The following is a 25,289-nucleotide window of genomic DNA, read 5'->3' as shown; positions in this document are numbered from 1 at the left end:
GGCCATGTAACGATAACTAACCCAGCTAGGATAATTGATCACTGATATTATTCCTAAACGTCAAATTGACAAGAACAACCTAACTAAGTACATACAATAGTTCATAGTCCACTGTCCACTGTCCACCGTCCATCGTTCAACTAACTGTACTGTCCACCGTTCGCCATTCACCATCCACAATCCACCTAATCTGCCCATCCGCATCCCGCAACCCGCAAACTTCAATCCACACAACATCAATGAATCGATAAAGCCACAACACAATCACCGTCGCTAGCCAACCAAGTGACGAACTACTTAAATATACATAGTGCTTTACGCAGGAACCGCAGCCGCCCACCTGACTTGCACTGTGGTCGAATCTGCGAAAAGAGAAAGACGCCAGCCCGCCCAACTCTTCTACGCTGGTGCCTCCATAACCGCCGAGTACGGTCATCTTGACCTGGAAGTGTTTCAAATTCCCCTATCACTCCAACGCTGCATTTGCGATTCGAAACAATATACCGAATTTCCGTGAATGCCCAACTATACTTTTATCTGATCTCTTCACTTTTTCGAGGAAACAACGGAGTAGAGAATCACTTATGGCAGTTCGCGTAACGGAGCTTGACACAACACAAGGAAGAAAACAACTGAACATCGCCTTCACCTTCAGCCTTAAGTAGTTGGCTGTAAGGTTATAGAAACCGACGATAAAGACCTCAAACAGTTCATGAGATACCAATCGACTCTAGATCTACAGAGTCCGACTGCGATAGAGCGAACCAAAAGACTATATTCTCAGGGCGATCTCGCCGAACCAATTCTCACGCTTAGCCCCACGTTACTCTCACTTTGAATACTTTTGAACTGCGGCACCCTAGTTGTGGCCCAGTACGCAAGAGCCAAGTTTCCCAAATTGTTAACAGCCCGTTCCACTTCCTCAAATCAGACACGATCAGCGACTGGAGTACGATTAAATCTTAGCAGGACTCGTATGGGTTGAATACCTAGCATGGCACATGCTCCGGCACTTCTACGGACGAACACGGCCCCCGTATTCCCTGCCGACAACAAGTACGGTCCTATGTCAGCGTCTACTATGAGTAGCCTTCGGACAAGCCAGTTGTCCGGCTCCACAGCCCTCAACTCTTCGAACTCTTCCCTTACCTCTATGTCGACTTCTACCGTCGTCCCCCCCTCGAGCAACGGCAATGTCGTGCCTACTGCTAACATCGTCAACCAAAAGGCTGACGCCTCGAGGTCCCTATATCAAATCTGCATCACATTAAAACAGCGACTAGCACGCGTCCCTGATTTCGATGTTCACCTTGAAACTCTAGCAACGTCGATGGGCGAAGATGGCCCCGTCGAGTCTTTATGGAACCTACTACGAACCGGTTTACCGCTTCTGACTATATACAACTGCCTACAACCCGAGAATCCCTTAGAAGTCGACCCCAATGCCAGCGAGGCCAGGAAGCCTAAATTGGCTGTCTTCAAATTCGTTGAGGCATGCTTGAAACAACTAAAGATCCCCCCTTCCGAGTCTTTTGTCATCAATGATTTGTTGGGTAATGATACCACTGGCTTCGTCAAGGTTTGTCCTACCCCCTGAAAATTGTATCTCTCAAAACGCGAGCTCCTAGCTAGCCTGTCGTATGCCACGAACTGGCTGACTGACTTCCTCGATCAGGTTACCCAAGTCGTGAACCATGTTTTGGACCTCGCCGACCAACGGGGGTTTCTCTTAGATAATCAGCCCTACCCAGAGGAGATTGGACCAATAGCACCCGGGTCTCGTATGACGTATCGCGACCACATCATCCAAGAACTTGTCGATACTGAACGAAAATATGTCCAGGATCTTGAAAACCTCCATGATCTGAAGAAGACTCTAGAGCAGAAGGGGGTGATACCCGGGGATATTATTCATCAAATATTTCTAAACATAAACTCGATTCTCGATTTCCAGCGACGATTCTTGATTCGCGTCGAAACAACCAACTCAATGGGCCAGGATTCGCAACGATGGGGCGCGCCGTTTGTCACGTACGAAGATTCCTTTGATATATATCAGCCATTCATTGCCAACCAACGGAAGGCTGGCCAGATAGCCACACAAGTGTTCGACAAGATCCAACTTGCTGAGCATCCCGTGTCCTTTGATTTCAACACTCTGGATAGTTTTCTGCTGAAACCAATGCAGAGACTAGTCAAATACCCTCTACTCCTAAAGGTTTGTGATGGCGTATCGTCTACAATTACCGACGAAGATACTGACCCGTAATAGTCTCTCTTGAAGAAATGTGAAGTAGAAGAAGTCAAGGCGGATTTGACGGCAGGTATCGATGCGGCGGAGCGTGTTCTTACAAAGGCAAACGAAGCAGTCGACCGCGATCTCCTAGATGAAGCATTGGAAGAGTTAACACGCAGGGTGGACGACTGGAAGAACCATCGAGTGGAGTCGTTTGGAAGACTTTTACTGCACGGCGTGTACACTGTCATCACTGGCCGCAGTGAGCAAGAGAAAGACGTAAGTCCCGTAATGAACCCTCTCTTTGCAGCGACAATACTGACATACAATACTGTCGGTATTCCAGTATGAAATATACCTATTCGAGTGTATCCTGTTGTGTTGTAAAGAGGTCCTGCCGAATAAAAGCAAAGAAAAGAAGGATAAAAAATCTGCGCCGAGGGCTCCGAACAAGAATAATAAACTACAACTCAAGGGACGGATATTTATGACGAATGTGACCGAGGTCCTGTCATTCGCAAAACCAGGTACGTGAAGCAGAAAGCCCGTAACTGTAGAACTCAACTTAATATCTGCTTAGGCTCCTATACTGTACAGATATGGTGGAAGGGCGATCCTGGTGTAGAAAACTTTATTATCAAGTTTTCCAACGAGGAGACGATGAAGAAGTGGGAAACAGGACTGGTTGCACAGAGAAAAGAGAATGCGCCGAACACGAACGCGAGCCCCGATCAAGCCACCCCGGACTTTGCTTGGATGCGAAATCAGAACAATCTTGAGAATCCTTACGCTCAACAAGAAGAAGAAGACGAGGAGGAGGAAGAGGAGGTAACACCAGGGCAGACTCCTTCATCGAATACAAGCTTTGGTAACCCTCCAGCTGGTGGTATTATGAACCGCAATGCATCTAGTACAAGTCTTAGATCACGCTCAGCGACCGCCGAGAGCACTCAGTCACTGGCAGGCATTATTCGAGCCCCGCCACCGCGTTTCCCTTTGCCAGCACCTCCTGGAAACCTAAGTCTTCAGACGCAAGCTGGGGCACAGTCGCCGAGTACACGTCTTGGCGAATCTTATTTCTCCCCTACAGCGGAGTCCCCTGCTTCATCACGGACAAGTACAGCAAGTGCTATGTTTGCATCGAATGGGTATCCATTCCCAAGGACTGGGACACCCCAAGGGGCGTGGGAGGACAACAATCGTTATACCGCCCCGGCTATGCCACGAGCTCCTTCAAGGGATGGGCCTTCTCCGTTGAGCGGGAGGAACCCCAGAGGACCTTCTTTGCCTGTGATGACTTCTCAACCGCCGAGTCTAGCCCAGCAACAACGTAGTCGGTCCTATAGTACACCAGACATAAATGGACAGCCCAATGGGCGCAGAACCAACAGTAGCACTCCTGTTCCTGCTGTACCTGGAATCCCCCCTCATCTTCATCCGGCACACGACGCGAACATCCCCCGATCTCAGACTGGCTCTCCCAGACAGGATGTCCCCCTTCGCACCAGTACCCAGAGTCCCGGCATGCAACGTGAGGCAAGGCTGACCCAGCAATCTGGTCAATTTGGTGGGACTATGGCTCAATTCCCTACACAGCCTGTCTACTCTCGACAAACGACTCCCGCTCCAGCAGCAAACACCGGGGCCCAGTCTAGACAACCTGGATCACCGCCACTTGGTACTGCTACTCAGGGTAACCCTCTCTCTGCCCCGGATCTGCCTATTCCCGCACAATTGAAAGTCAAAGTAAATTGTGATAATGGAGCATATTTTACACTGGTGGTTCCGTTCAATATCGCGTATCAATCGCTGAGGGATCGTATCGACGCTAAGCTTTCGCGATTCACAAACAGCTCGATTGCTAAGGGCAATTTGAAACTGAGGTATCGTGACGAAGATGGTGACTCCGTGACAATTGAAAGCGATGACGATATCCAAATTGCTTTTACGGAGTGGCGAGAAGGCGTGAACAGCATGTACTCTGGCGGCGTTGGAGAAATAGAACTATATTGTGTTGGGGAGACGGGCTAATCGTCTCGAGGACAATATGAATACTGACCCGGAAATCCTACAAACATCAAAAGTGATGCAACTCACGACCGGTCAAAATGCCATCTCGCTCTGGGTTCTAGGCTCCCTTGATAATAATATGGTAGCGCCAGGAGCGGGCGGGCCATATCTCGATACCACCTCTTCACTTTTCCAATTTTCTATTCGAATAACGTTCGTTTCACGATTTCACGATTCTTTGCACATATTTTAGATACCAGACCTTTCTTGGTCACAGATGGGCTAGCTTTGGGTCCTTGCCCGATGAAAAGGAACTCTTACACTCATTTTATCGCCGCATTTAGCATTATGCTAAAAGAGTTCTCGATCGTTATGGATATTGTCCCCTTTGTGCAGTCTTTTCAAGAGCCAGGCGGTCTTTTTTTTTTTTTTTTTGGTCATTTTTCCCCCTCCTTTCGATCCAAGTCATATTTTACTTACTAGCTGTCCTTTGACACTTCACAGCAATCACAGCAAGAATACTAGGAATCGACAGTATTTCGTTGAGAGCAGTAGCATAGCTACACCAGCCTTTACAGGGAGCCGCAAGGAGACTAATCAGATATTTCTGGCTTTGACCACATTTGATAACCTTTGCACAGGTCGGCGCTAGTTAAGATGGATGGCGGTTCTGCTATTTCGCGTATCTTTGCAAGCATGAGAGGAGGGCAGAGAGGAGGAAGAATTGTTGCAGCATCGGTGGTAGTAAACCTAGGGTACCATACTCTAGGTATAATGCGGATCAGACTTGATAAAGTTGATAGTATTGAGGCGCGGCGAGTATAGTGGCGGATCCTATTCAGAGTGTTCAGGGACCAAGAGCTTGAGAGCTGAAGCTGCCTATATATAGGTGGAATGCGATGCGAAGATTTGTAACCCCGTCTTCTGTTCCTTTCTACTGGACTAGTTCATACTTGTTTACCCAAATAATCACACTTTTTTCAATTTCAATCCATTAAATTGAAAATCATCTTAATCTTATAACTGCATAGTATCTAATGTGATTTGCCCCCTCCGTAGGATGATGGATGGATGCTGGCGGATATAGTCCTCCGCATTTTGCCTATTTCATCCATCCAAATTGAGATGATGTCCTGACCCATGTTCAGCTTATAGGTTATCTTCCCACGTAGCCAATGTAGTGTTTCATCAGCTAGAAGTACGGGTTGAGCCGTATAAATGCGTAGATGGTGCTCGTGGGAAACTAGCATCTAGGTACCATCTCAGCTATCCTGACGATCACTCGCCTGTTCAAGACTTCTTGGTAGCATTACACATAACTCCCTCAGTTAAATTACAGTTATTTGTATTTCATTAGAGATCAAACTTTGAAGAATGTCATCTTCTGCTGTTATCGGCCATCTTCTCCTTCTGGCTTTCGTCGCGGCAGCCCCGTCGGCGCTCGCAAAGCCGGAGCAGATCCGCGCGGTGCAGTCGCCGATTTTCCACTATTATCTGCAGGCGTATCCCGAGGATCGTATGTTTGGCTTTTAAGAATTTCCTTCTTCTTCTTCTTTTTTTCTCATCTACGCTATTTATTGATTTATTTATTTATTTCCACCCAGTTCGTGTCTAACGAACAACACACACAGCCACGATCCCCGTGATGGGCCCCGAGGCCAGCAGCGAGTTCTTCACCATCGGCGCCACGATCCAGAGCACCAACACGTCGGCGTTCCTGAACATCGTCAGCGGCGGCGATGACGCGACAGCCTCGTACAAGACCCTCGCGTTTGCGGATGCCGGGAGCACGGACGCGTGGGCGCTCGAGGGTGATACCATCATCACGAGTACGGGCAGCGCGTACGGCCGCCAGCTGAACTTTCTGGTGTGCCAGGTGGGTGGTGGGGGGCAGTATTGGCAGGTGTATCTGCAGACGGGGAGCGAGGCGCCGCAGGGGAGGACGTGCAGTAATTACCAGAGTCTGCATTTGCCTTGTTTGTGTTGATTTCAAGAAGGGGAGGGGGCAGGGGAGGTTGTGGATGAGGTAGAGGATGGGGAGGAGTATACTGGGTTAGGACAAGGGGCTTGTCGGAAAGGGGGCAGCTTGAGGAGGGTAGTGTAGTGTCTTAGTTGGGCTAGGGGCCTAGCTAGTAATAGCTTATGACTGTTCATATGCTTCCTTCTACTACCAACCTTAAAGTGTTTCTTGAATTGTGCTTTATTCATGTGCGGGTTGGCACCTAGCTATGTACAATTTGGTACATGAGGATAGTTGAATAGTGCGGCCAGATACCTATTCAACTCCAGCTTGGGGTTTCCGCAAGTCAACCTAGAACGCCGTCCATGCCTTCAACAGTCATGTGAAGTATGCTTCTCTTTCGTATAATATAATCGTGTCGTACAGGAAGGTAGATGTCTCCTCCAAACTCATACTCGTTTAGGTTTGTACTAATGTGTTGTTGGTAGTGAGATATCATGGCTCCCTGTCATATGTAATCTCTTCCCAATCCTGTAGCATGGAAGAGTAGTCTTCTTCTTTTGGAGTGATCACTTTTTCTTCCGTTCCGAGTAGGTGAGCTTGGTCTTGAATCGCGCAAGATGGTAGTTGATCTCGTTGGATTTCGGCTTCGAAGGTTGTGGCCCGTCCATACAAGCTCGCAGGGCCTGTTCAACTTGGGCACATCCCGCGGTGCTATATCCAGCAGAGGCCCAGCATGCTATCCAATATATCTAGTTAGCCCAGACCTGCAATAACAATGTACGTCATTGTTTTCCCCCATCTTTCTTTCGCTTCCTAAATGCGTACCTAGGACAGAGGACATGATCGTCACGCATGGGCGTTCCCTTTGACCATTCGGGTTGCGCACTCGCAGGGTCTTCAATGGAGGGAGGCGAATTGGCTTCTGTGATGCCGACATCTTGAAAGACGGGCGATGCCGATAGTTAATGTCCGGTGATTGTCAATCGCAATTGTGTGGACCGCAATGAAGCTTCTTCGTCTCTTTTTCTTTTTTTTTTCTTTTTTTTTGTTTCTAAAAACGAAAAGAAAGGTTTGGACCCCACCTCAGAATAGCTAGGTGTCACGTGATTAAAACAGTGCATATCAGATGTAGGGGTTATAAGGGTTACTCGGATATTACGCGGTTATTACATATGCACCTAGTGACCTACTTGGTAACGGGCTCCTTGGTAACTTGAAATCTCTGTGCGAATATCAATGTAACCTTTACAAGATTCATCAGCCTCTCTTATGTCTTGTCAAAGGCTTCTCTTCTTTAGCTGCCGCCCAAACCTGGTAGGCCACGATTTGAATCTACGCACTACCATACTTATCTATATGAAACGGGATTGGACGATCCCATCAAATCCACATCAAAATGGGGGCAAGACGCCCACGAGAGGGTTACATGTAGCATGCATACCCGTGCCCAAGGCCTGCCTGTCATTTGCTAGGCATGTACTATATGTACTACTTACATAGCTATGATTAGCATACGACCTACCTCGGACTTCGTACACGTAAGCCCCGGCCTATACACTCTGCAATCGTAGTGTGCCCCGATGCCACGGGAAGACCAGGGAACGCGACCCAGTTGAAGTTGGTTCCACGAAGCTGTCCAGTCCGAGATCTACCCGCGATATCGGCCTGCTTTCGTTTGATGATGATGAACTGGCTTGCGCCGCTTTGGAAATTTGCACGAAATGAGGAACGAAACTATCTGTTCAGCTAGATGGTCTAGAATTGTGGCCACTGATCACCCAAGTCCACCTCACGATCTCGAACGGACGGGATGATTCACACTCGAGGAGGTATGTAAAGCATCCAAGCCACTTACAAGAAAAGATCTGGATGCCAAGTTCAGCTTGAGCAGTAAGGCTGTTTAGTAGACCAGCTACTGCAAGTTTACACCGCATATGGTATCATGTTGTTGTTTCTCAACTAAAGGTAGGTTTCTTGATTTCATGGCAATACACACGGTACTTAACCTAGTGTCTTCAATGTGTCTCTAGGTAGGTACAGAAGTAATTAGTTTCTGTACCATCTCGCAAAAATAGCCAGTTAAAAGTCTTGTAGATACTAGACAATTACTAAAGAAGTCAATCCATCTATTTACGGCCGCTTGAAAGTCGCGCACAAAATAGCCGAGCTATCCATGGATCCAACTGTATACATGCTAACTATCCAGGCACTTCGTAGGCTTACAAGTAAATATCTACCCAACACACCATCTTGAAAGTATGTGGCAAGTAACGCTCGCGTGTCCCAACCCACAGTAATTAGTGATAGATTCGTGGAAAGTTTCCAGCTTTCTAGAGATCCCGAGGCATTGTCGTCCGATTTATTGGCGATTCCACGAGCAAAGAGGGCATAAGCTCCCTGGAGGGTTAGATCGACCGCTGTCTAGCTCCTTTGATCGCTTTGATCACGAGCTGATCCTGGGTGGTGTGGGTACTGATTGATAAGATAAATTTTTATCAGATCAGAAAATTTCGCCGTGGTCCGTTTTTCCCAGGCCCTCTCGCAGATCAAGCTCGCCCAATCAGATCCAGTCTGGTTCCTTGGGATTTAGTTGCTTGCTTTAGTCGCCTGAGATGTTGTTAGCTCTAACAGGAATCCCCGAAGAACCTTCCCCGTTTGGTACCCATTTGCGTGACCACCTAGGCACACCTCATTCAAGATTTCCCTCCTCAGCTCAGGGACAGAACAAGGGATCCCTCATGGTGGTTTGGTTTTACGTAACAGTCGCTTCCGACAGATTTCACGGCCTGTATGGCACATTGCAACGGTTAGGTACTAAATATGTATACATAACCACATGTGCAGAATAGAATGTACCTAATGTACGTACCTTCGAAGATATGTCTGCATCTGAAATGACGCAGATGATGTTGTTTCTATATGTACTATGTATTGTAGTTCCTGCATACTACTAATAGTAAGTAGATGATCAACAATTTCAAGTATTGTGCTTTTTTTTACATCAAGGAAGGAATGGAATTGTTACCTGCTAACCTAGGTACATCCATATAGAAGCCTGTACGACCTCCACTCCCGTTCCCCACTCCTTTTAGATACTAAGGCATGTAGGGTGGGTCCATGGCCAGACTCGATGTAAAGATCAGGACTACTAAGTCGGTCGGTAAGTGCCAAGGGTAAAGGTCTGTAGGTACCAGGTAGGTACTACCTTGTAGGTTATGTAGGCACGTCCACCTTGTTTAGCTACCTCTATCGAAGCAGGCGCGCCCATCCTTTACAATAAATAAAAGGCCGAGTTCTCACCATTTAACTTCACACCCGGCCCTTTCTCTTGTCACTGCTTCTTAATCGCTCGGCCGGTGCCATCCCTCCATTATACATCGGATTATATATATTAAACAAATCCCCCGGGTTTGTTTTGTATAATTGTTCGAATAGTTGGTATCCTTTGTAACACCAATTATCGATACAAGCAACGCCGATCTATATCCATATCCACATCCCCCCAGGGTTCAGCAGCAGCCAAGAGTCACCATGAGAGGCCTGCTAAGCCGGTTCTCTCACCCGGCCGAGGTGCCAGTGCCAGAGACAACCACCCCCGTAAGAGACGACAAGGAGGGCGGAACTGTCAATAACGAGCCTCGTGGCAGCGAGACCACTGATCACGATGTCGACGCTATCGATGCGGATGCCCAGGCCGGTGTTAAGAAGATTGAGGCCACTACCAAAGTATGGTCGAGATCCAATCTGATACTAGCCTATCTCTTGTAAGCCACCCTCAAACTCCCCTATTCTCCATCCATTGTCCATTAGTTAACAGGATGTAGTATATGGATCATCTACTTTGTCGACTCCATGCAACAAGGCACAGGCAGTCTTTTGACCCCATACGTCACAAGCTCCTTCGCACAGCACTCGTTGACTGCCACCACCGGTGTTATGTCTGGTATTATCGGTGGTGTTTCTAAGCTCACTCTTGCTAAAATTCTCGATATTTGGGGTCGCCCTCAAGGTTTCCTTGTGGTCGTTATTCTCATGACCCTTGGTCTTATCATGATGGCAGCTTGCAACAACGTCGAGACCTACGCAGCTGCACAAGTCTTTTACTGGGTTGGGTAAGTAGCCAATTTCATAATAATTATTTCGATAAGTTACGTGCTAACCTGTCTCAGATACAATGGCATCAGCTACTCTCTCTCCGTCTTCATTGCCGATACTTCATCGTTGAAGAACCGAGGGTTGATGCTGGCTTTTATCTCTTCGCCTTACATCATTACCGTCTGGATCACCGGTCCCATGGCCCAGAGCATTCTGGAAAGCATTGGCTGGAGATGGGGATTCGGTATCTTCTCCATCATCACTCCGCTCATGTGTCTGCCATTGTTCTTCCTGTTCACCTTCAACTACCAAAAGGCCAAGAAGGCTGGACTCCTTGTCTTCACTGACAGCGGGCGCACGACATGGGAATCGGTCAAGTACTATTTCTGGCAGTTTGACGTTATCTGCCTCGTGCTAATCTCCGGTGGTTTCGCCCTCTTCCTGCTTCCGTTCAACATCTATTCCTACCAATACTACGGCTGGAGAGACCCGTTGACCATCTGCTTGATCATCTTTGGTGGCTTGCTTCTGATTGGCGCTGTCGTTTGGGAGAAGTTCTTTGCGCCAGTCAAGTTCATGCCTTGGGAACTTCTTATGGATCGAACCGTTCTTGGAGCTTGCATTCTCGCCGCCGTTCTTTTCGTTGAATATTATATCTGGACTGCCTACTTCACGTCTTTCCTCCAGGTTGTTCTCGACCTTAACGTTACCCAGACCGGTTATGTCAGCAATATCTATAGTCTGGGCTCTTGCTTCTTCTCCTTCATTGTGGGTATCCTGATCCGTTGGACTGGACGCTTTAAGTGGATCAGTTTGTACTTTGGTGTCCCCGTTACTATCCTCAGTATCGGTCTCCTTATCCACTTCCGACAGCCAGGTACCTACCTAGGCTGGATCATCATGTGCGAGATCTTGTACGCCTTCGCTGGTGGTGCCTGCGTTATTTGCGAACAGATGGCTGTTATGGCTGCCGCGGCCCATCAACATGTTGCAGTCGTCCTCGCCATGGAGGGCATGTTCAGCAGTGTAGGTGGTGCTATCGGAGGCACGGTTGCTGCTGCCATCTGGACCGGTCTCTTCCCCGAGGCGCTAGCCAGATATCTGCCAGCTGAGGCTTTGCCGGACCTTGCGACTATCTACTCCAGTCTCCCAGCCCAACTATCGTACCCCATGGGCTCCCCTACCCGAGATGCTATTATTGCAGCTTATGGCGATTCCCTCAAATGGATGTTCGTCGCTGCCACGGCCATCACTACACTGGGTCTTGTAAGTGTTGCGATGTGGCGGGACATCAAGGTCAAGGACTTCAAGCAAGTCAAGGGCCGTGTGGTCTAAAATATCTACAGCCCTCGGAGACATATGTTTCTCTCATAATCAAACGAAAAGGGGGTTTTGGGGAAGGCTTTTGGATAGAAGTGATTCAATGAGGCTATGAGTGGGGTATTGGAAGCGCATTGGTGGTCATGGGGCATAAGGGGAATGGAGGAAATGAATCTATTGCATGGGAGATGAGACAGCGATAGACTTATGATACCTGCCGATTCGTTGAATCGCGCACATTAGAAAACACATATAATGATAACAAAAAATGTTCTTTAATTATGAGGTCTTCTATGTGACCATGTAGTATATTGTAATATGCAAGAACTGCTTCTAACTATCGTGATAAGAGTTGCCTTCTTCCTCAACGACAAGGAGGTTAAGGCTATTTCCGTGAAAGTACAATATTTTACCTCTACTTAAGGGGTTCGTCGCTGTTAATGTCTTGATGCTCACCTGGGCAATGATATTATTTTCGTGTTAAGCGAGGTAGGTACTTGCATACAGCGGTTAGACAGCTATGAAGGGGCCCCTACTACATAGTTAACTAAGCTTTTTTTGCATTAGGTACAGGGCTTAGATCGAACGTTGATCATTGGTGGCTTTGCTGTGGGCGTGTTCCGAGAAATAAAGCCATTTGCACATTCAAATATGCAGGCTCTCGGTTGTCCTATGCTCCGTTTTGTTGCATAGTCTATTAGTCCCCGTGTTGGACGTTTTCGTATTCTTGAGAATGGAAGTCTACTCCGTACGAATGGCTGCTAACTATTTGAGACATATACCGTATATATATGAATCCTAGGTACACACACACATATGTACCTAGGTTAGTAGTTTTACATCTACATACACAGTACATACCTATTGTATAATGTAACCTTGTAGTCTGATAAATGGTTCTGACGTGTGAGGTTCTGTTATATGTAGGCGCATACTACCTAGGTGTAGGGCCATTGTAGGCACATGATACTAGGTATACATCAGTTACCTAACATTTACATCTGAGTGCTTACCTATTTTCATTTAAGCTGACGGTTACACAACTAAAAACAGCCTTGGTGCTTCTGAGTGAGGTGCATACTACGCTAATTTGTAGGCAGCTTATGTGGGGACCCTAGCGCTTGTATTGTACCTGCGTACCAAGCACTAACAGTGCTAGAGCTGACACTGACAGAAGGCAGGTGGGGGCTAAACTTAAACTTATCTGCTTACCTAACATGAACAACAACATCTCAATGCCACAGTGCCATGTGTAAACCGGAACGTGCAGGTATTTACTATTGATGTATTTACACCTTCTATCTACCTCGTTTATTATAACTAATTATTTCCCAGGTCCATGCTATATAAGAGTCCAGATAGCATTTCAAATATATAATCTACAGAAAGAAGACAACAAACGTCACATTCCAAAATGCGGGAACTTTTCTTAACTGCGGTCGTCAGAGACGATGACTTCACAATGGCATGTGCAGTCTTACAAGGCTTGACTTGGATGAAAGCTCGTCAATCCGTTCATCGAATCTTATTCTTCCATGGCCAGCCACAACCAAAGCCCTTCAAAATCCCACGCATATATCAGCAATCACGCTTCCTACCGTTTTGGAAAGAGTTAAGCAACCAACTGGCCCGATCGTCATACGTCCTGCAGCTAGCCTACGAGGTAGCCCGTGATAAAGATTTCGGAAAAGGCACTACTATGGATTTCAATGCTCTCCCAGGCACCTTACGATGGACCGACTTGCCAGATCCACTCCGGGACACGCCAATCACATCTCGAAAAAAGATTGACATCCCAGATCAGTCTGCTCTGCTAGGGGCCATGAATGAGAATAGTTTCCGGTAAGTAGGCCTCACATTATCGAAAACGCATTAGCTAAATGTTTGTTGCTGACGAGTTGTCCCTAGATACAAGAATGAGCTGATCCAGGAAAGCTATTCCTTCGTGCGAGAGAACGTCGAGTTCGTGTTCAGCAGATACTACCATCTGCCCGAGCCTTCTTCAGCCGGACCAGCTGCAAGTCTCCCGGCTTGGGAAGACCTTCGGCCAGTGGACCCGGCCCAGAAGTGGGTGTTGAACGTGAAGCTCAATGTATTTGATGACTCGCAGCCAGACAAGGTGAAGAAGGCAAACGAGGAGCTTCTAGGGGTAAAGGCAGAGCTGGAAAAGATATTCAACTTCCAAGCCATCGACCGGAGAGTATTCGATACGAGGATAGCGCCGCCACCGGTAATACCTATTCGTGGATAGGGCTCTATGCAAGCTAGCGTCTACCAGATTCGGCTGCCCTTAGAAATATTGAGTGTCTAATTATCAACATCCGTTGTACCGTTTCTCAATATGCTCTGAATTCCTGTAGGTAGTTAGGTTATTATAAATTCAAGCCCTCATCACTTGACTTATTTTACTGTTGGTGGCATCAAGCTGATTCATGGGTTCTCTACTTCTTTCTAACTAGGACGAGTATCTAGATTATGAAATTACTAGTGTTGAAGTAGAGGGAGGATTCAAATAAGTCAAGAGCTACATGTGGAAGCACACATAGGGGGGGGTTCTTTTTCTCGCACAAACTCTGTAACGGAAAAAGTGAGGAAGGCCTTACTTGGATTTCCCCCTAGGCAGATTAGAAGACGAATATGAGACGGGGTATACTGTACTTAGCATACTGCGTACCTTCCCTGGCAGTTGATGCCTGAGCACCAGATCATCTAAGTGGTACAGTTGAACGGCTCCATAGTGTTCCAAGGCTGTTGAGCCCTAATATAAGTGGTCCTACTGGCAATGGCGGCGTTCCTTCCTCGTCCAGCATCGAGCACAAGCTGCTTAGGACGGCGTACCTTCCTGACAAACAGACAAGCAACTGAATACATAAAAATTCCAACTTTCTCTTCCCACTTATTGTCATCCTTCCATCTTCATCCTCCCACCTCCCACCCATCGTCTGTGTTTTTCGTCTTTCGTCTTTCGTCCTTCACTTCTCGTCTTTCGTTTTCACCCTCCGTCTTCCATTCAAGCATTTCTTTACATGGTCAATTGAATTACACCAATGCCAATCAATATTCAGCAAATGATTTGATCAAGATAGCACTTCTGTGGTAATTATATACCACAGATCTGTTCACCAATCTTCTTGTCGTGTCCCTCACCCTCTCTTTCTTCTCAGGTGATTCTATTGTGAAGACAGTGAACACATGACACCTATCTGAACGGCGCGTGATACCAACGCCTCAGAACAAATCACAATAATTTCATTGATCTTCGTCACTTTCATCGACTATCTGTGACCCTATTTTCATCAATCTCATTTGTCACCATGCCTTCCATGACCGGAAACGACAACATGAAAAAGGAGAAACCCCCCGGACGCCCAGCCATTCCGCTGGGCCCCCGAGGCTTCCCTCTGACCGACTCCCGCATCGCACGCGAGAACTACGAGAAGCATAATGATGGCAAGGTCCTCCCGACTTGGGAATTAGGTCTTTCGCCCCCGCCCCCAGGATCTGCTGCTTTCATGGCGGCTTCGCGTGGACAATCCCACGCCTACCGTAAGCTTTTTTCTTTCTTTTTGCGGTTGTGCTCTGATGGGTATTGATTTGTTTGAAACTTGTTAACGTTGATCTTTCAGCACCTGCCCAAGGTTTCAATGCCTATGGCGGTGCCGGTTCCGGTGCCGTTGGCCCTGTAGGCACCTCTGGTGGTGTCAGTACCTACGGTGGAAATGTTGGTACTGGTGGCAACAGTACTGCGAGCACTTCTGGTCGTTCTGGAATTGCAGGTACCTATAATGGCATTCGTACCTCTGGCGGCACTGCTAGCATTGCCAGCATTGCAGGCGCCCGTGGTAGTGATCATGCCTACGGTGATCTGAGTTTTATCGGTAGTTCTCTTCGCTCTGGTAGAATTGGACACTATGGTAGTGGCGACACTTATCGTACCAGTGGCAACGATGTCTCTTGGAACCAGCCTCCCTCAGGTTCTGGCTATCGTGCTACTACGCCACTGTGTCCTGATCCAAACTCTGATGGAGAGATGTCCAATTCAAGGACACCTAAGGTTGTACTCCCTCCACAAGATCAGCGTACCCTTGCGCCTCAGACTTCGGACAAGTTTGGTCAGAACCCAACTGCACCACCGCAATCTCTCTATATGCCTCGCTTCATCCCTGGACCCCGACGAGACGTCCCTCGGCCCGCTGTCACTGTCAACGATCAATCATTTAATGCTCCTCATTTCCGCTCTCACAAGCAAATCCATGCGTTGAGCGCAGTTGCTCCCCAAAGTCCGAATTTCGTGCAGCTACGTTCGCAGGGGGAAACGCTACAGGATTTAGAACTACGAGCACAACAACGACGACGACGAGCCCAGGATCTGCTCGCAAAAGAGCGGGGAGTATCACAACGAGAAGTTTTCGATGGCCAATCCAGTCTTACACAAAAGGGCGACAATGAGCATATGCAGCAAATAAAACAACGAGAGATGTCACAGCAAACGCAGTCACAGAAAATATCGGAGCAAATGCAGCACTTGCAGATTTCCCAGCCGACACCACGTCTGCCTCAAGCACAGCACTCACAGCTGGCCCAGCAGCAGAAACAAGGCCCAAGTCGAAGCCCAAGTCCATTCGAGCTGCCGCCACTGTCTGAGGCGCACAGACTTCAGCGCATTCGTGACGAGAAGATGAAATCCTTCGACTCGGACGACGACGATGAGTTTTATCCGCACAATGATTAGATGGGTGTTTCGAATATGAATGACGCTCGGAACCATAAGGCGTTGGACATTGCTACGATAATTTGCAGCTCTTAGGAGCCAAAACAGTGAAGCAGCAGCAGGTCTTGATGGAGAAGCCAGAAGAACATTTGAGCACCAAGGAGATTACGTTTGCTATTTGCAATTACGCTTTGCATGAATGCTATGAAGAAATCGAACGCTACGAAGGATGATGCACAACAAAACAGTGCAAAACGGAGTACGGAAAGGAGTGCCTTTTTAATGCATGAGAAGTCTTTTGCTGGGGGGGTTGTGGGGGATTAAGGGGGATATTTTCCTTTTAATGGCTTGATACTTTCTTTTCTTTTCCCTTTTCCTTCTTCTTTCTATTTCTTGTCTGTATTTCTTCATATTTGAGGATTTGCATGGCTTGCTTTCTTAGATATTCGGCTTCCAGAGATACGGTTTCAATACTTTGCTCGATACAGGAATACCTCCTGGACTCAAACTTGAATTGGCTTGGTGGTTAATCACTGGGACATGCTCATGGAAATATTCTTGTACAAGGCACAGGGAATTACTACGATAGTCTATGGAAACGATGATCGATACTTCTTCACGTGGTTTAAGTAGTTGTGATATCCTTTTAAAATGCATTATTCTTATCCGGATTGACATGAATTACATACTTATGGAATTCGGGGTATATGCTAAGCATGAAAGCAAAGGTGTTCCTAAAATGCTATAATACCCAATCTCTAGGTACTTGGGGGCTTTCCTTTATAACCAACCTGATCAAATCAAACGCCAACCTCCAAACAAAAACAGAAAATATAGGTATATGTAAATACCCAGCCAGTCTTCGTAAGCACCTACACGGTAGGTACTAAAGACAGACACGCGTCTAAGCTTTTTTTAGTAGTTATCGAGATCGATCTCGGGCGTCCTCCTCCGGATCTGGACCTTGGCGTCCTTGTTGACCGTGTTGACCGCCTCGAACGTCTGGGTCGGGGGCCTGCCCTCGCCGGGAACGAAGCGCCACTCGTACTTGAGCAGCAGGTGGCACAGCACGATCTTCATCTCGTTGGCGGCGAAGAACCTTCCGGGGCACGCGTGCTGGCCGTAGCCGAAGAAGGTGTGCGACGGGTTGCTCGTGACGAACTGCCAGCTGTTCTCCTGCCCGGGCTGCTGCCGCATCTTGAGGAAGCGCTCCGGGTCGTAGGTCTCCGGCTCCGGGTACACGGCCGGGTCCATGAAGTTCCCGGCGACGACCATGCGGGCGCCCTTGGGGAGCACGGAGCCGTCTGAGAGCTTGACGGGCTCGGTTACGAAGCGGTGCATTGTTGCTGGGTTTTGCCGTTAGCATGAAATATAAGGGGGGTGGGTATTTAGGGGGAGGCTTTAAGGGGTAAACCTACAATATCCCAGCGGCCGAACCCGCTGCCCCTCCTTCAAAAAGCTATCCATGAACTTGAGCTTGTGCAGCGCGACCTTGCTCCACCCCTCCGCGCCCAGCACCTCGATGATCTCCTCGCGCAGCCGCTGCGCCACGTCGGGGTGCTCGCAGATGTCCAGGATCGCGGCGCACGTGGACTCGGTGGTCGTGTGCATGGCGGCCGCGGTCAGCGAGAGCTGGCCGGCGACGTAGTCGGCGTCGCGGCCCTTGGACACCTCGTACATCCAGCCGATGGTGTCGGAGATCTTGGGGGCCTTCTCGCCCTGGGCGTGCGCCGCGTCGACGATGGCCTTGCGCCGGGCGACCTCGGGGTTGATCAGGCTGCGGGCGTCGCGCACGTGCGCGCGGAGGCGGCGGGACTGCGGGAGCAGCAGGTAGGCGACGGGGCGGAGGAGGGCGGGGGCGGCGCGCATGAGGGCGGAGAGCATGAAGGAGTCGAGCGTGTAGGACTTGGAGATCTCGAGCCAGCGGCGGTTGCGGCAGAGCTCGCTGCCGAGGAAGACGCGCGAGGAGAGCCGCGCGATCACCTCGAGCATGTCGTCGCGGATGTGCTTCGTCGTCCACTCCGGGCTGTCGCCGAAGACGTCGTGCAGGGCGGCGATGGCCTCGTCGACGAGGTCCTCCGTCACGAGGCCGAGCGACTGCGTCAGCTTGATCCGGATCGTGTCCTGGATCATCCGGTTGTCCTCGAGCCCGAGGCGGAAGGCCTCGAAGCCGGGGTAGTTGATCATGAAATCCTGGGGGTTTGGGTTGGTGGATTTTCTTTCACGAGAAACAGCAAGGGGGGAGGGAAAGGGGGTTTGGGAGTTGAAAAATTACCTTGGCAAAAGCCTTGTTGAAGTTCAACGAGGGGTGGTTGCGCACCTCTTCGGCGAATTTGTTGGGCAGGACGATTTTGGGGCCTGTCCCGGTTATCACTTGCGCTGGCCCGGAGAACTAGTTTTTTTTTTATATATATTAGCCGAGAACACAGTAAAATAAGCCGGATTGCGACTATGATTTTGGGGGAAATACCTTTTGCATGCCCACGGCCAGGACTTGCTGTCCATGATACAGCCAACTTTCTCTCGGATTCTTGCCGTCGACTGTTAACACCGGAAACCCAGAGAAGGGCCGATCCGCAGTGATTAGTGAGTAGACCACGCCAAGTACCAGGGTGGCAATGACCACTTGGATAGATATTGGTAGTCCCTCAGGGACAAGACCGCGAAGGGTCGCTAAGGTATCTGACATGATGTGTAGTCAGCAGGATAGATCTAGGTGGTTAGATAATCCAGGGTTACGATAGTTAGTTTCTTGATGGCACAGAAAATCACGGGCACGAAGTTTGGTGGAGGGTCAAGCAGATTTATATTCGCAATAGAAATCCACCGAGTCGGGACCATGTTACACTGCTGTACCCCTATGCACAATCTTGGAATATACTAGCTAGGTATGTCGGTACTGGCAGTAGTGCTAGTTATGTAGGCAAATTACTGTATCTTTGTTTCAACCTGCATCAGGTCTGATTCGCCGCCAAGTAATTTAACCCATCCAGGATGCCATACTCCGCAAGCGACCTCCTATATTCAACATATGAGCTTGCTACTTATCTAACCTAGTGCTGTGCATTAAGACTTATGCATCTGAACTAATATCCCCCAGTTTCCCCCCCCATATTCGTCGTTAATATGCAACCTACTCTAATCGGAGATCGAGATCCATTCTGGGCCAATCATGTTTGTTCCCCAGGCCGAATACGGATACGGAATACGAAGTGTACGAAGCGCATAGTAACTCTTTCCGGAGCGATTGTGGAACAGCCCGGCGCAGATCGTGCACTAAATTTGACGTCAAGTGCCGGACGGGACATCCTGGTTTAGGAACATTTTCGCCGCTTCTGGCCAATTAGAACGTGCCCATCACGAATACGGGCCACTTGATTTGGAGTGGGGTTGGGAATAGCATCAATTTTTGTAATAACTACATCTATTAATCTTTCTTATATGCGGATATTACATATCTGGGGAATTCACGGGGTGCACGACTCCGGGATTTTCAGATTAAATATTCAAAACAGCGAAGAAACAAGCAATGGATAAGACTTCTTGGAGATGTCTGGCAAGGTATACGCTACACGGACACAGATGGATACAGTACCGATTGGTCACGAGGCTCTACATAGTTATATGTAAGTCACCCAGTAATTAACACCCCCTTCCCTTAAGTAGAAGGAGAATATTGATACAGGGAATACCCAGTACATATTATTACCATAGATACTTATACTTCAGCCTTATCAGCCCTATCGGATCAGCCCAGCCTCTCGGTGTAGTCATGACGACCTACTAACCTAAATCGAACAGCTGGGAATGCATTGTTTCCTTCTAGAAAAGGGGTTTCCAATATTTATTTAGACAGTGTACTAGGTACCTAGTAGGTATTATCCTCCCCCGAGCTACATTACTTAAAATCATAAATCTCGACTCAGGGGCTTCAAGTGAGGGACTTAGTCGAACACGTTTAACATACATCATCTTTCCTGCCAAGGTACCTAGCCTAAGGTAGGTAGGTAGTTTGATGTAAAAAGCTTTTTCTAACCACCAGCGAACACGGCCTGTTGGCATGTCGTTTCGTTTTCGTTTTCGTGTTCAGGGGCTGTTACACTGTACTAAAGAACTGACTCTAGAGCCTAGGCAACTGCTGCAGGCACCAGGCACGTAAGATATGGAGGTATTCTAGAGATAATAGCTTGGTGATTAGCTTAAGCTACGTCATGAAATAGAGGTGCCCCTTTCCTAGACATTTATACATAGGTGTTACGTGCCACTTTAGCCTCTAACCTAACCTAGGAGGAACAAGCTGATTCTTTAATCTTCACCTTCACCTGGGCATTGTTGGAAAATGGATGTTACCGTCATAGCACCGCGCTACTCAGACGTCAGACTTGGAGAAGTAGCTGTGCCAATATTTTGTTACGTTGCCTTTCAGCTGGAACTATTTCATGTGTGTCAAGGGTCTATCTGGGAGCACATGGGCGTTCACATGGAACAAGAACGACTTACGTGTGTATGTAGCTTCCACACCTACTAGGTAGTCTCCGGGAGATGTTAGAGATCCCCGCGCAGCAACGATGTTGTTCTGCATCTTCTACGTTCCGCCTCGTGACAATGTGGAGAAGATACCTAGATAATCCCCCTCCCCCCCCCCCCCCCTTTTAGAGAGAAAACGTCAGCAAGATGATCTTGGGGTACTCTCTACCCAACTAGCTCCTTCATGAGTCGGTAGCGCATGCGCATAGCTCTCGATATACCTCAACAAGATTTAGATGCATTACGTACCTCTTCTATCTACCTTCCGAGTCGGTGGAAAGGCCATCATCAGCATCATCATCGTCAGCCACACTAGCGCAACCTTCCCTTCTATAGGTACCTAAAACGGACAACTTATTAATAATCAACCGGGAAAATCAATATAAGATTGCTTACCTATCTGAACAGTTCATCAAAAGGAGTCTGTTACAGCTGGCGTCCATTGTCACTTGGATAGGGGCTGAGCCACTGTACAAATAACCTGACCAAAACTGTACCACTTCGCACAGTAGTTACTGGCTACCGTCAGTTCCGTCAGCCACCTCAAGCAAGCACATTAGTCATCCGGAATTAATGCATTCAGGGGCCAGCAAAATCCAAAGCCCACCCCTTAACACCGTATCACCGGCTTCATCGCCGACCAAAACTCTCGTAGGAAAATGGTTAAACATGACGATGGTTCTAGGAAGCCTGGTAAAAGCAGGCAGCCGTGCAGCTTTGTCATCGTATTTCTAACCAACTGTGTGAAAATGACGGACGAGATCTCACACGTACACTGTTTCAGCGAAGCAGAAGAAGTTGGCTTTTGATGTATAAATATTAGTCTCAGTTCCCCTCTGAGCTGTGGTTATGTTCTTGTTATAGTTATCAGTACCTAGATTATCGACCGTACGAAACGCAGAACTGACAATCAATCAATACCTATATCACAAGTCAAAAGAGCAAGATATAAACAGAAACTACCGCCACCATGTCTCCTCCCCGAACCCTTCCCACCAAGCCCCTCGGAAAATCCGGCCCTCAAGTCCCTAGACTTGGATTTGGCCTGATGGGCATGAGTGTCGCATACGGCACCGTTGGGTAAGTTTTCTTTTCTCCAACTCACCCAGACCTTCCAATCGCCCAGCTACCTGTATATATATAAAAAAAAAAACAAAAAAAAAAAACTAACGATGTTCCCTCTCCTTTCTTTTGCAACAGCTCCGACGAAGAACGCTTCAAGATCCTCGACAAAGCCTGGGCGCTCGGCGAAGTATTCTGGGACACGGCGCTCATCTACGGCGACAGCGAGGACCTCGTCGGCAAGTGGTTCAAGCTGCACCCGGAGCGGCGCGGCGACATCTTCCTCGCCACGAAGTTTGCCCTCGAGTTCAGGGGCATTGGTGAGAGCGGGGGGCCGATTATCGGCGTTGATAGTTCGCCCGAAAATTGCGTCGATAGTTGCGAGCGGTCGTTGAAGCGGCTTGGTGTTGATTATGTCGATTTGTTTTACTGCCATAGGTTTGATGATGTGACGCCGGTCGAGAAGACGGTGGAGGCGATGGTGCAGCTTAAGAAGTAGGCAGGCGATCTTTTTCGACCTTCGTGGAGGGAACGAGAGCTAATGTGATTGATGAGCTAGGGAGGGCAAGATCAAGTATCTCGGACTATCCGAGTGCACGTCGAGCACACTGCGACGAGCTTACGCGATCCATCCGATTACTGCCGTCCAGGTAGAGTACAGTCCCTGGACCCTGGACATTGAAGACGAAGTCGGCACCAATCTCCTTGCCACCTGCCGAGAACTAGGGGTTGCCGTGGTGGCCTACTCGCCCCTGGGCCGGGGGTTTCTAACCGGACGATTTAAGTCGCTCGACGACTTCGAACCCACCGATATGCGCCGAGGCTACCCGAGATACAGCCCAGAGAACTTCCCCAAGAACGTCGAGCTGGTCAAGAAATTCGAAGATGCCGCGAAGGCAAAAGGCTACACCTCCAGCCAACTGGTGCTGGCGTGGATATTGGCACAGGGCGATGATTTCTTCCCCATCCCGGGAACTAAGTCGATCAAGTATCTGGAGGAAAACCTGGGCGGGTTGGATGTCACGATCTCCCCCGCAGAGGATGCACAAATCAGAGATCTCATCAAGACTATTGGTGTCACTGGCAAACGAAGCATAGCACTTGCGACGATTCCATCTTCGATACTCCAGGATACCGCCCCTTTGTCGTGAGTTTCGATGAGCTAAGGGGGGATTCATCGTTGTACTTATGGAAACCTGTCCCGAAATGTAAAAATTAAATACTAAATAGAAAGACTCAGCTCACAAGTTAATAGACAGCGTGTTGCACTAGAATTATTATAAATTAGCCAGATAGGCAGAATTAGAACTTTGAGTAAGGCTGCTTATGATGTGAGATTCGGCGCAGTATCTTCGTATTGCTCATCGTAGTTTGATCGTCGAAACGAGCTATATACTAGTTGGAAATAACCCCCCATTCGTCTCATGATGCGATGCAATACATGCTCGTAATCGTTGCGTTTGGGCTGTGAGTATCATAAAGGTATTTGTCTATGTCATCGGGTTCCTATCGCTCGTTAGGTCCCTTGTTTGCCGTAGGTCTTTTTCATCTTCTCTTCTGACTTTCCATCGTTGCTGCTTCAATAACTCCAACTCTTCGTTTGATGGCTTTGGAAAGGATTATTACACCACCCTTTTCAATCATCCTCTCCAACCTCGTCATCATCATCATCGTCCATCTCTTCACCTTCTGCCCCATCCGCATCTTCATCTTCTTCAGAGCTGGTACCTGAGCCCTCACTCTCGCCCTCGGATCCGGGGTCGTAATCTTCCTCATCCTCATCTTCATCATCCTGTAACTGTTGCTCGGCCTCCATTTGGGCTCTCTCTAACTCCGTCATGCCATCATCTTCTTCGGCATGTCCACTAACGTCCTCCGCTGTACCCTCAGCCCCCTTCTTTCTTTTCGCGTTTTCTGCTAGTTGTCTCTTCGCCTTGCGTTGATCTGCCATGCTCCGGTCCTGAAGCCCGTGCCGGGCGACGTAGTCCTCGTTGATGCCGCCAAAGTCTGCTTGGTCGAGCATTGAGAACTCAATCTCTTCAGTGGCCTCATCATCACCGTCGCCAGTGAATACTTCCACTACCATATTGAAAGTCCTTTGTAAGATATTCGTAAAGCTAATAGCAGCAATCTTATCCCGGGGTATGAACAGTAACGGTTTCTTGAAGCCCCACAGGATGCCGGTTTCGAGGAAAAATAGGTACCCGTCCTTCGACCCCCTGAATGCATTCACGTGAACAGCAGGTTCCTTCGGGCGTTGTGGTTGTCTGACTTTGCTTTGGAACTTCGCAGGATCCGCTGAAACTATTTGTACACTGTTTCCGGCGGCCTTAAGGCACTTGCTCAAGGCCCAATGGAAGAGGGTGCCAAAAGAATCCGAGACGGCAGATGCGGCACCAGCGTTCGGTCCTCCAATAGTGCCTGGTTTGGGTGCAGCGGCTGATACTGTGAATAATAACGGTTCTTCGGTAGGCGTGCTTGCTTTAGATAAGGAGAAGGAATTCCGGGGAAATAAAACGTAGTTATGTTGAACCTGGGCCTTTTCAGGCACGGGGAGGTAGAAGGCGTACTCTACACGACGGTTAGCTTCAATATTTTACAGATCTGTTCATATAGCATACCAATATCCTTCCACGCGTAGACTATATTAGGAATAGGGGCTGTTTTGCCCGGAGCCCGGGCATATAGGTGTTTGGGGGTGAAGCAAAGCTCGAACTTCTTCCTCTGCGGAATGGAGACAGATATTTCTTTTATCTCCAACAGAACATTCTCGGCAGATACATCCTCAATCGTGTCTGTGACGGGAGCAGTAGTGTTTGGTGTATGTCCATTTTGGGATGGTTCGATGTCGACTCGGCGGCGCTTAAGCGATGATCCAGATAGCTGGTCGCCAATCTGCTCGTAAACGAAGTTTGCAATATTATTGAAAAGCTTGACTCGTGATGGAGAGTCTAATGAATTATGACTCTAGTAAGTCTATCTAGGTATACAACAAGATTGTAATTTGAAAGGGTGGGATGGATCAAACGTATCATACCTGCAGCCTTACGGATATCTGCTATAATATCTGGTCGCGATTTGAATACAGAGTCAAGTCTCTGAATATCCAATTCACCAGCCATGATATTAAATGGAGGTTGTTGGAGATTGTATCCCCCGAATTCGCGTTGTGTTAATTGGCGATTGGGAGGAAATGGACGCGATTTGCGATGTGTAAGTTGTAGTTATATTGATAATATTGATAATATTGATAAACTTTTGAATGTTCAAAGCAAAACTACGACGTACGAAAAAAGATAAATGACGTACAGGGGGAGCTTGAAAATCACAAAGCCTACACTATTAGGTAATCTCCATAGTGCTCA

General features: G+C 48.2%; 9 protein-coding genes across 9 annotated transcripts; 6 read left to right on the top strand and 3 right to left on the bottom strand.

The window, feature by feature from the left end:
• Positions 1-715: 715 nt before the first annotated feature.
• On the top strand, positions 716-4,585 carry GGS25DRAFT_183702 (uncharacterized protein). Its single transcript, XM_049256647.1, has 5 exons — positions 716-1,579; positions 1,676-2,218; positions 2,273-2,515; positions 2,583-2,763; positions 2,817-4,585. Exons 1-5 carry the CDS (start codon positions 995-997, stop codon positions 4,265-4,267), a joined length of 3,003 nt encoding a protein of 1,000 aa, XP_049118911.1. The 5' UTR covers positions 716-994; the 3' UTR covers positions 4,268-4,585.
• A 1,035-nt stretch (positions 4,586-5,620) lies between these two features.
• Positions 5,621-6,233, top strand: GGS25DRAFT_519436 (uncharacterized protein; the record flags this gene model as incomplete). The annotated part of the gene is made up of 2 exons (XM_049263706.1): positions 5,621-5,762; positions 5,878-6,233. The coding sequence occupies 2 exons, from the start codon at positions 5,621-5,623 to the stop codon at positions 6,231-6,233; spliced, it is 498 nt and encodes a 165-aa protein (XP_049118910.1).
• A 262-nt stretch (positions 6,234-6,495) lies between these two features.
• Positions 6,496-7,335, bottom strand: GGS25DRAFT_183683 (mitochondrial ribosomal protein 10). Its single transcript, XM_049256646.1, has 2 exons — positions 7,035-7,335; positions 6,496-6,945 (listed from the first exon to the last, which is right to left on the bottom strand). The coding sequence occupies exons 1-2, from the start codon at positions 7,144-7,146 to the stop codon at positions 6,776-6,778; spliced, it is 282 nt and encodes a 93-aa protein (XP_049118909.1). The 5' UTR covers positions 7,147-7,335; the 3' UTR covers positions 6,496-6,775.
• Positions 7,336-9,740: 2,405 nt separating this feature from the next.
• Positions 9,741-11,639, top strand: GGS25DRAFT_519434 (MFS general substrate transporter; the record flags this gene model as incomplete). The annotated part of the gene is made up of 3 exons (XM_049263705.1): positions 9,741-9,973; positions 10,034-10,321; positions 10,379-11,639. The coding sequence occupies 3 exons, from the start codon at positions 9,741-9,743 to the stop codon at positions 11,637-11,639; spliced, it is 1,782 nt and encodes a 593-aa protein (XP_049118908.1).
• A 1,254-nt stretch (positions 11,640-12,893) lies between these two features.
• On the top strand, positions 12,894-14,606 carry GGS25DRAFT_481572 (mediator complex, subunit Med18). Its single transcript, XM_049260196.1, has 2 exons — positions 12,894-13,466; positions 13,533-14,606. The coding sequence occupies exons 1-2, from the start codon at positions 13,039-13,041 to the stop codon at positions 13,873-13,875; spliced, it is 771 nt and encodes a 256-aa protein (XP_049118907.1). The 5' UTR covers positions 12,894-13,038; the 3' UTR covers positions 13,876-14,606.
• A 332-nt stretch (positions 14,607-14,938) lies between these two features.
• GGS25DRAFT_529998 (uncharacterized protein) lies at positions 14,939-16,458 on the top strand (the record flags this gene model as incomplete). Its single annotated transcript, XM_049265333.1, has 2 exons — positions 14,939-15,170; positions 15,251-16,458. 2 exons carry the CDS (start codon positions 14,939-14,941, stop codon positions 16,354-16,356), a joined length of 1,338 nt encoding a protein of 445 aa, XP_049118906.1. The 3' UTR covers positions 16,357-16,458.
• Positions 16,459-16,991: 533 nt separating this feature from the next.
• On the bottom strand, positions 16,992-19,242 carry GGS25DRAFT_529996 (cytochrome P450). Its single transcript, XM_049265332.1, has 4 exons — positions 18,806-19,242; positions 18,611-18,727; positions 17,754-18,528; positions 16,992-17,681 (listed from the first exon to the last, which is right to left on the bottom strand). Exons 1-4 carry the CDS (start codon positions 19,022-19,024, stop codon positions 17,251-17,253), a joined length of 1,542 nt encoding a protein of 513 aa, XP_049118905.1. The 5' UTR covers positions 19,025-19,242; the 3' UTR covers positions 16,992-17,250.
• Positions 19,243-21,715: 2,473 nt separating this feature from the next.
• Positions 21,716-23,318, top strand: GGS25DRAFT_183589 (Aldo/keto reductase-like protein). The gene is made up of 3 exons (XM_049256645.1): positions 21,716-21,942; positions 22,063-22,419; positions 22,484-23,318. The coding sequence occupies exons 1-3, from the start codon at positions 21,833-21,835 to the stop codon at positions 23,073-23,075; spliced, it is 1,059 nt and encodes a 352-aa protein (XP_049118904.1). The 5' UTR covers positions 21,716-21,832; the 3' UTR covers positions 23,076-23,318.
• A 242-nt stretch (positions 23,319-23,560) lies between these two features.
• On the bottom strand, positions 23,561-25,046 carry GGS25DRAFT_519429 (Rtt106-domain-containing protein; the record flags this gene model as incomplete). The annotated part of the gene is made up of 3 exons (XM_049263704.1): positions 23,561-24,495; positions 24,546-24,875; positions 24,962-25,046. 3 exons carry the CDS (start codon positions 25,044-25,046, stop codon positions 23,561-23,563), a joined length of 1,350 nt encoding a protein of 449 aa, XP_049118903.1.
• Between the last annotated feature and the right edge of the window lie 243 nt (positions 25,047-25,289).

Source organism: Hypoxylon fragiforme (genome assembly GCF_022984875.1).
Source record: "Hypoxylon fragiforme strain CBS 206.31 chromosome Unknown GGS25scaffold_3, whole genome shotgun sequence".
NCBI classification, from domain to species: domain Eukaryota; kingdom Fungi; phylum Ascomycota; class Sordariomycetes; order Xylariales; family Hypoxylaceae; genus Hypoxylon; species Hypoxylon fragiforme.
This window is presented reverse-complemented; position numbering and strand designations above follow the sequence as displayed.

Excerpts from the sequence above, each read along its gene's own strand:
- GGS25DRAFT_183702 (XM_049256647.1), top strand. The coding sequence starts at position 995 with ATGGCACATGCTCCGGCACTTCTACGGACGAACACGGCCCCCGTATTC. Across the intron at positions 2,516-2,582 it reads GCAGTGAGCAAGAGAAAGAC|TATGAAATATACCTATTCGA; the intron begins GTAAGTCCCGTA and ends TCGGTATTCCAG. Across the intron at positions 2,764-2,816 it reads CCTGTCATTCGCAAAACCAG|GCTCCTATACTGTACAGATA; the intron begins GTACGTGAAGCA and ends ATATCTGCTTAG.
- GGS25DRAFT_183683 (XM_049256646.1), bottom strand. The coding sequence starts at position 7,146 with ATGTCGGCATCACAGAAGCCAATTCGCCTCCCTCCATTGAAGACCCTG. Across the intron at positions 6,946-7,034 it reads GATCATGTCCTCTGTCCTAG|CATGCTGGGCCTCTGCTGGA; the intron begins GTACGCATTTAG and ends TATATTGGATAG.
- GGS25DRAFT_481572 (XM_049260196.1), top strand. The coding sequence starts at position 13,039 with ATGCGGGAACTTTTCTTAACTGCGGTCGTCAGAGACGATGACTTCACA. Across the intron at positions 13,467-13,532 it reads ATGAATGAGAATAGTTTCCG|ATACAAGAATGAGCTGATCC; the intron begins GTAAGTAGGCCT and ends AGTTGTCCCTAG.
- GGS25DRAFT_529996 (XM_049265332.1), bottom strand. The coding sequence starts at position 19,024 with ATGTCAGATACCTTAGCGACCCTTCGCGGTCTTGTCCCTGAGGGACTA. Across the intron at positions 18,728-18,805 it reads TGGCCGTGGGCATGCAAAAG|TTCTCCGGGCCAGCGCAAGT; the intron begins GTATTTCCCCCA and ends AAAAAAAACTAG. Across the intron at positions 17,682-17,753 it reads GGTTCGGCCGCTGGGATATT|CAACAATGCACCGCTTCGTA; the intron begins GTAGGTTTACCC and ends GGCAAAACCCAG.
- GGS25DRAFT_183589 (XM_049256645.1), top strand. The coding sequence starts at position 21,833 with ATGTCTCCTCCCCGAACCCTTCCCACCAAGCCCCTCGGAAAATCCGGC. Across the intron at positions 21,943-22,062 it reads GTCGCATACGGCACCGTTGG|CTCCGACGAAGAACGCTTCA; the intron begins GTAAGTTTTCTT and ends CTTTTGCAACAG. Across the intron at positions 22,420-22,483 it reads GCGATGGTGCAGCTTAAGAA|GGAGGGCAAGATCAAGTATC; the intron begins GTAGGCAGGCGA and ends TTGATGAGCTAG.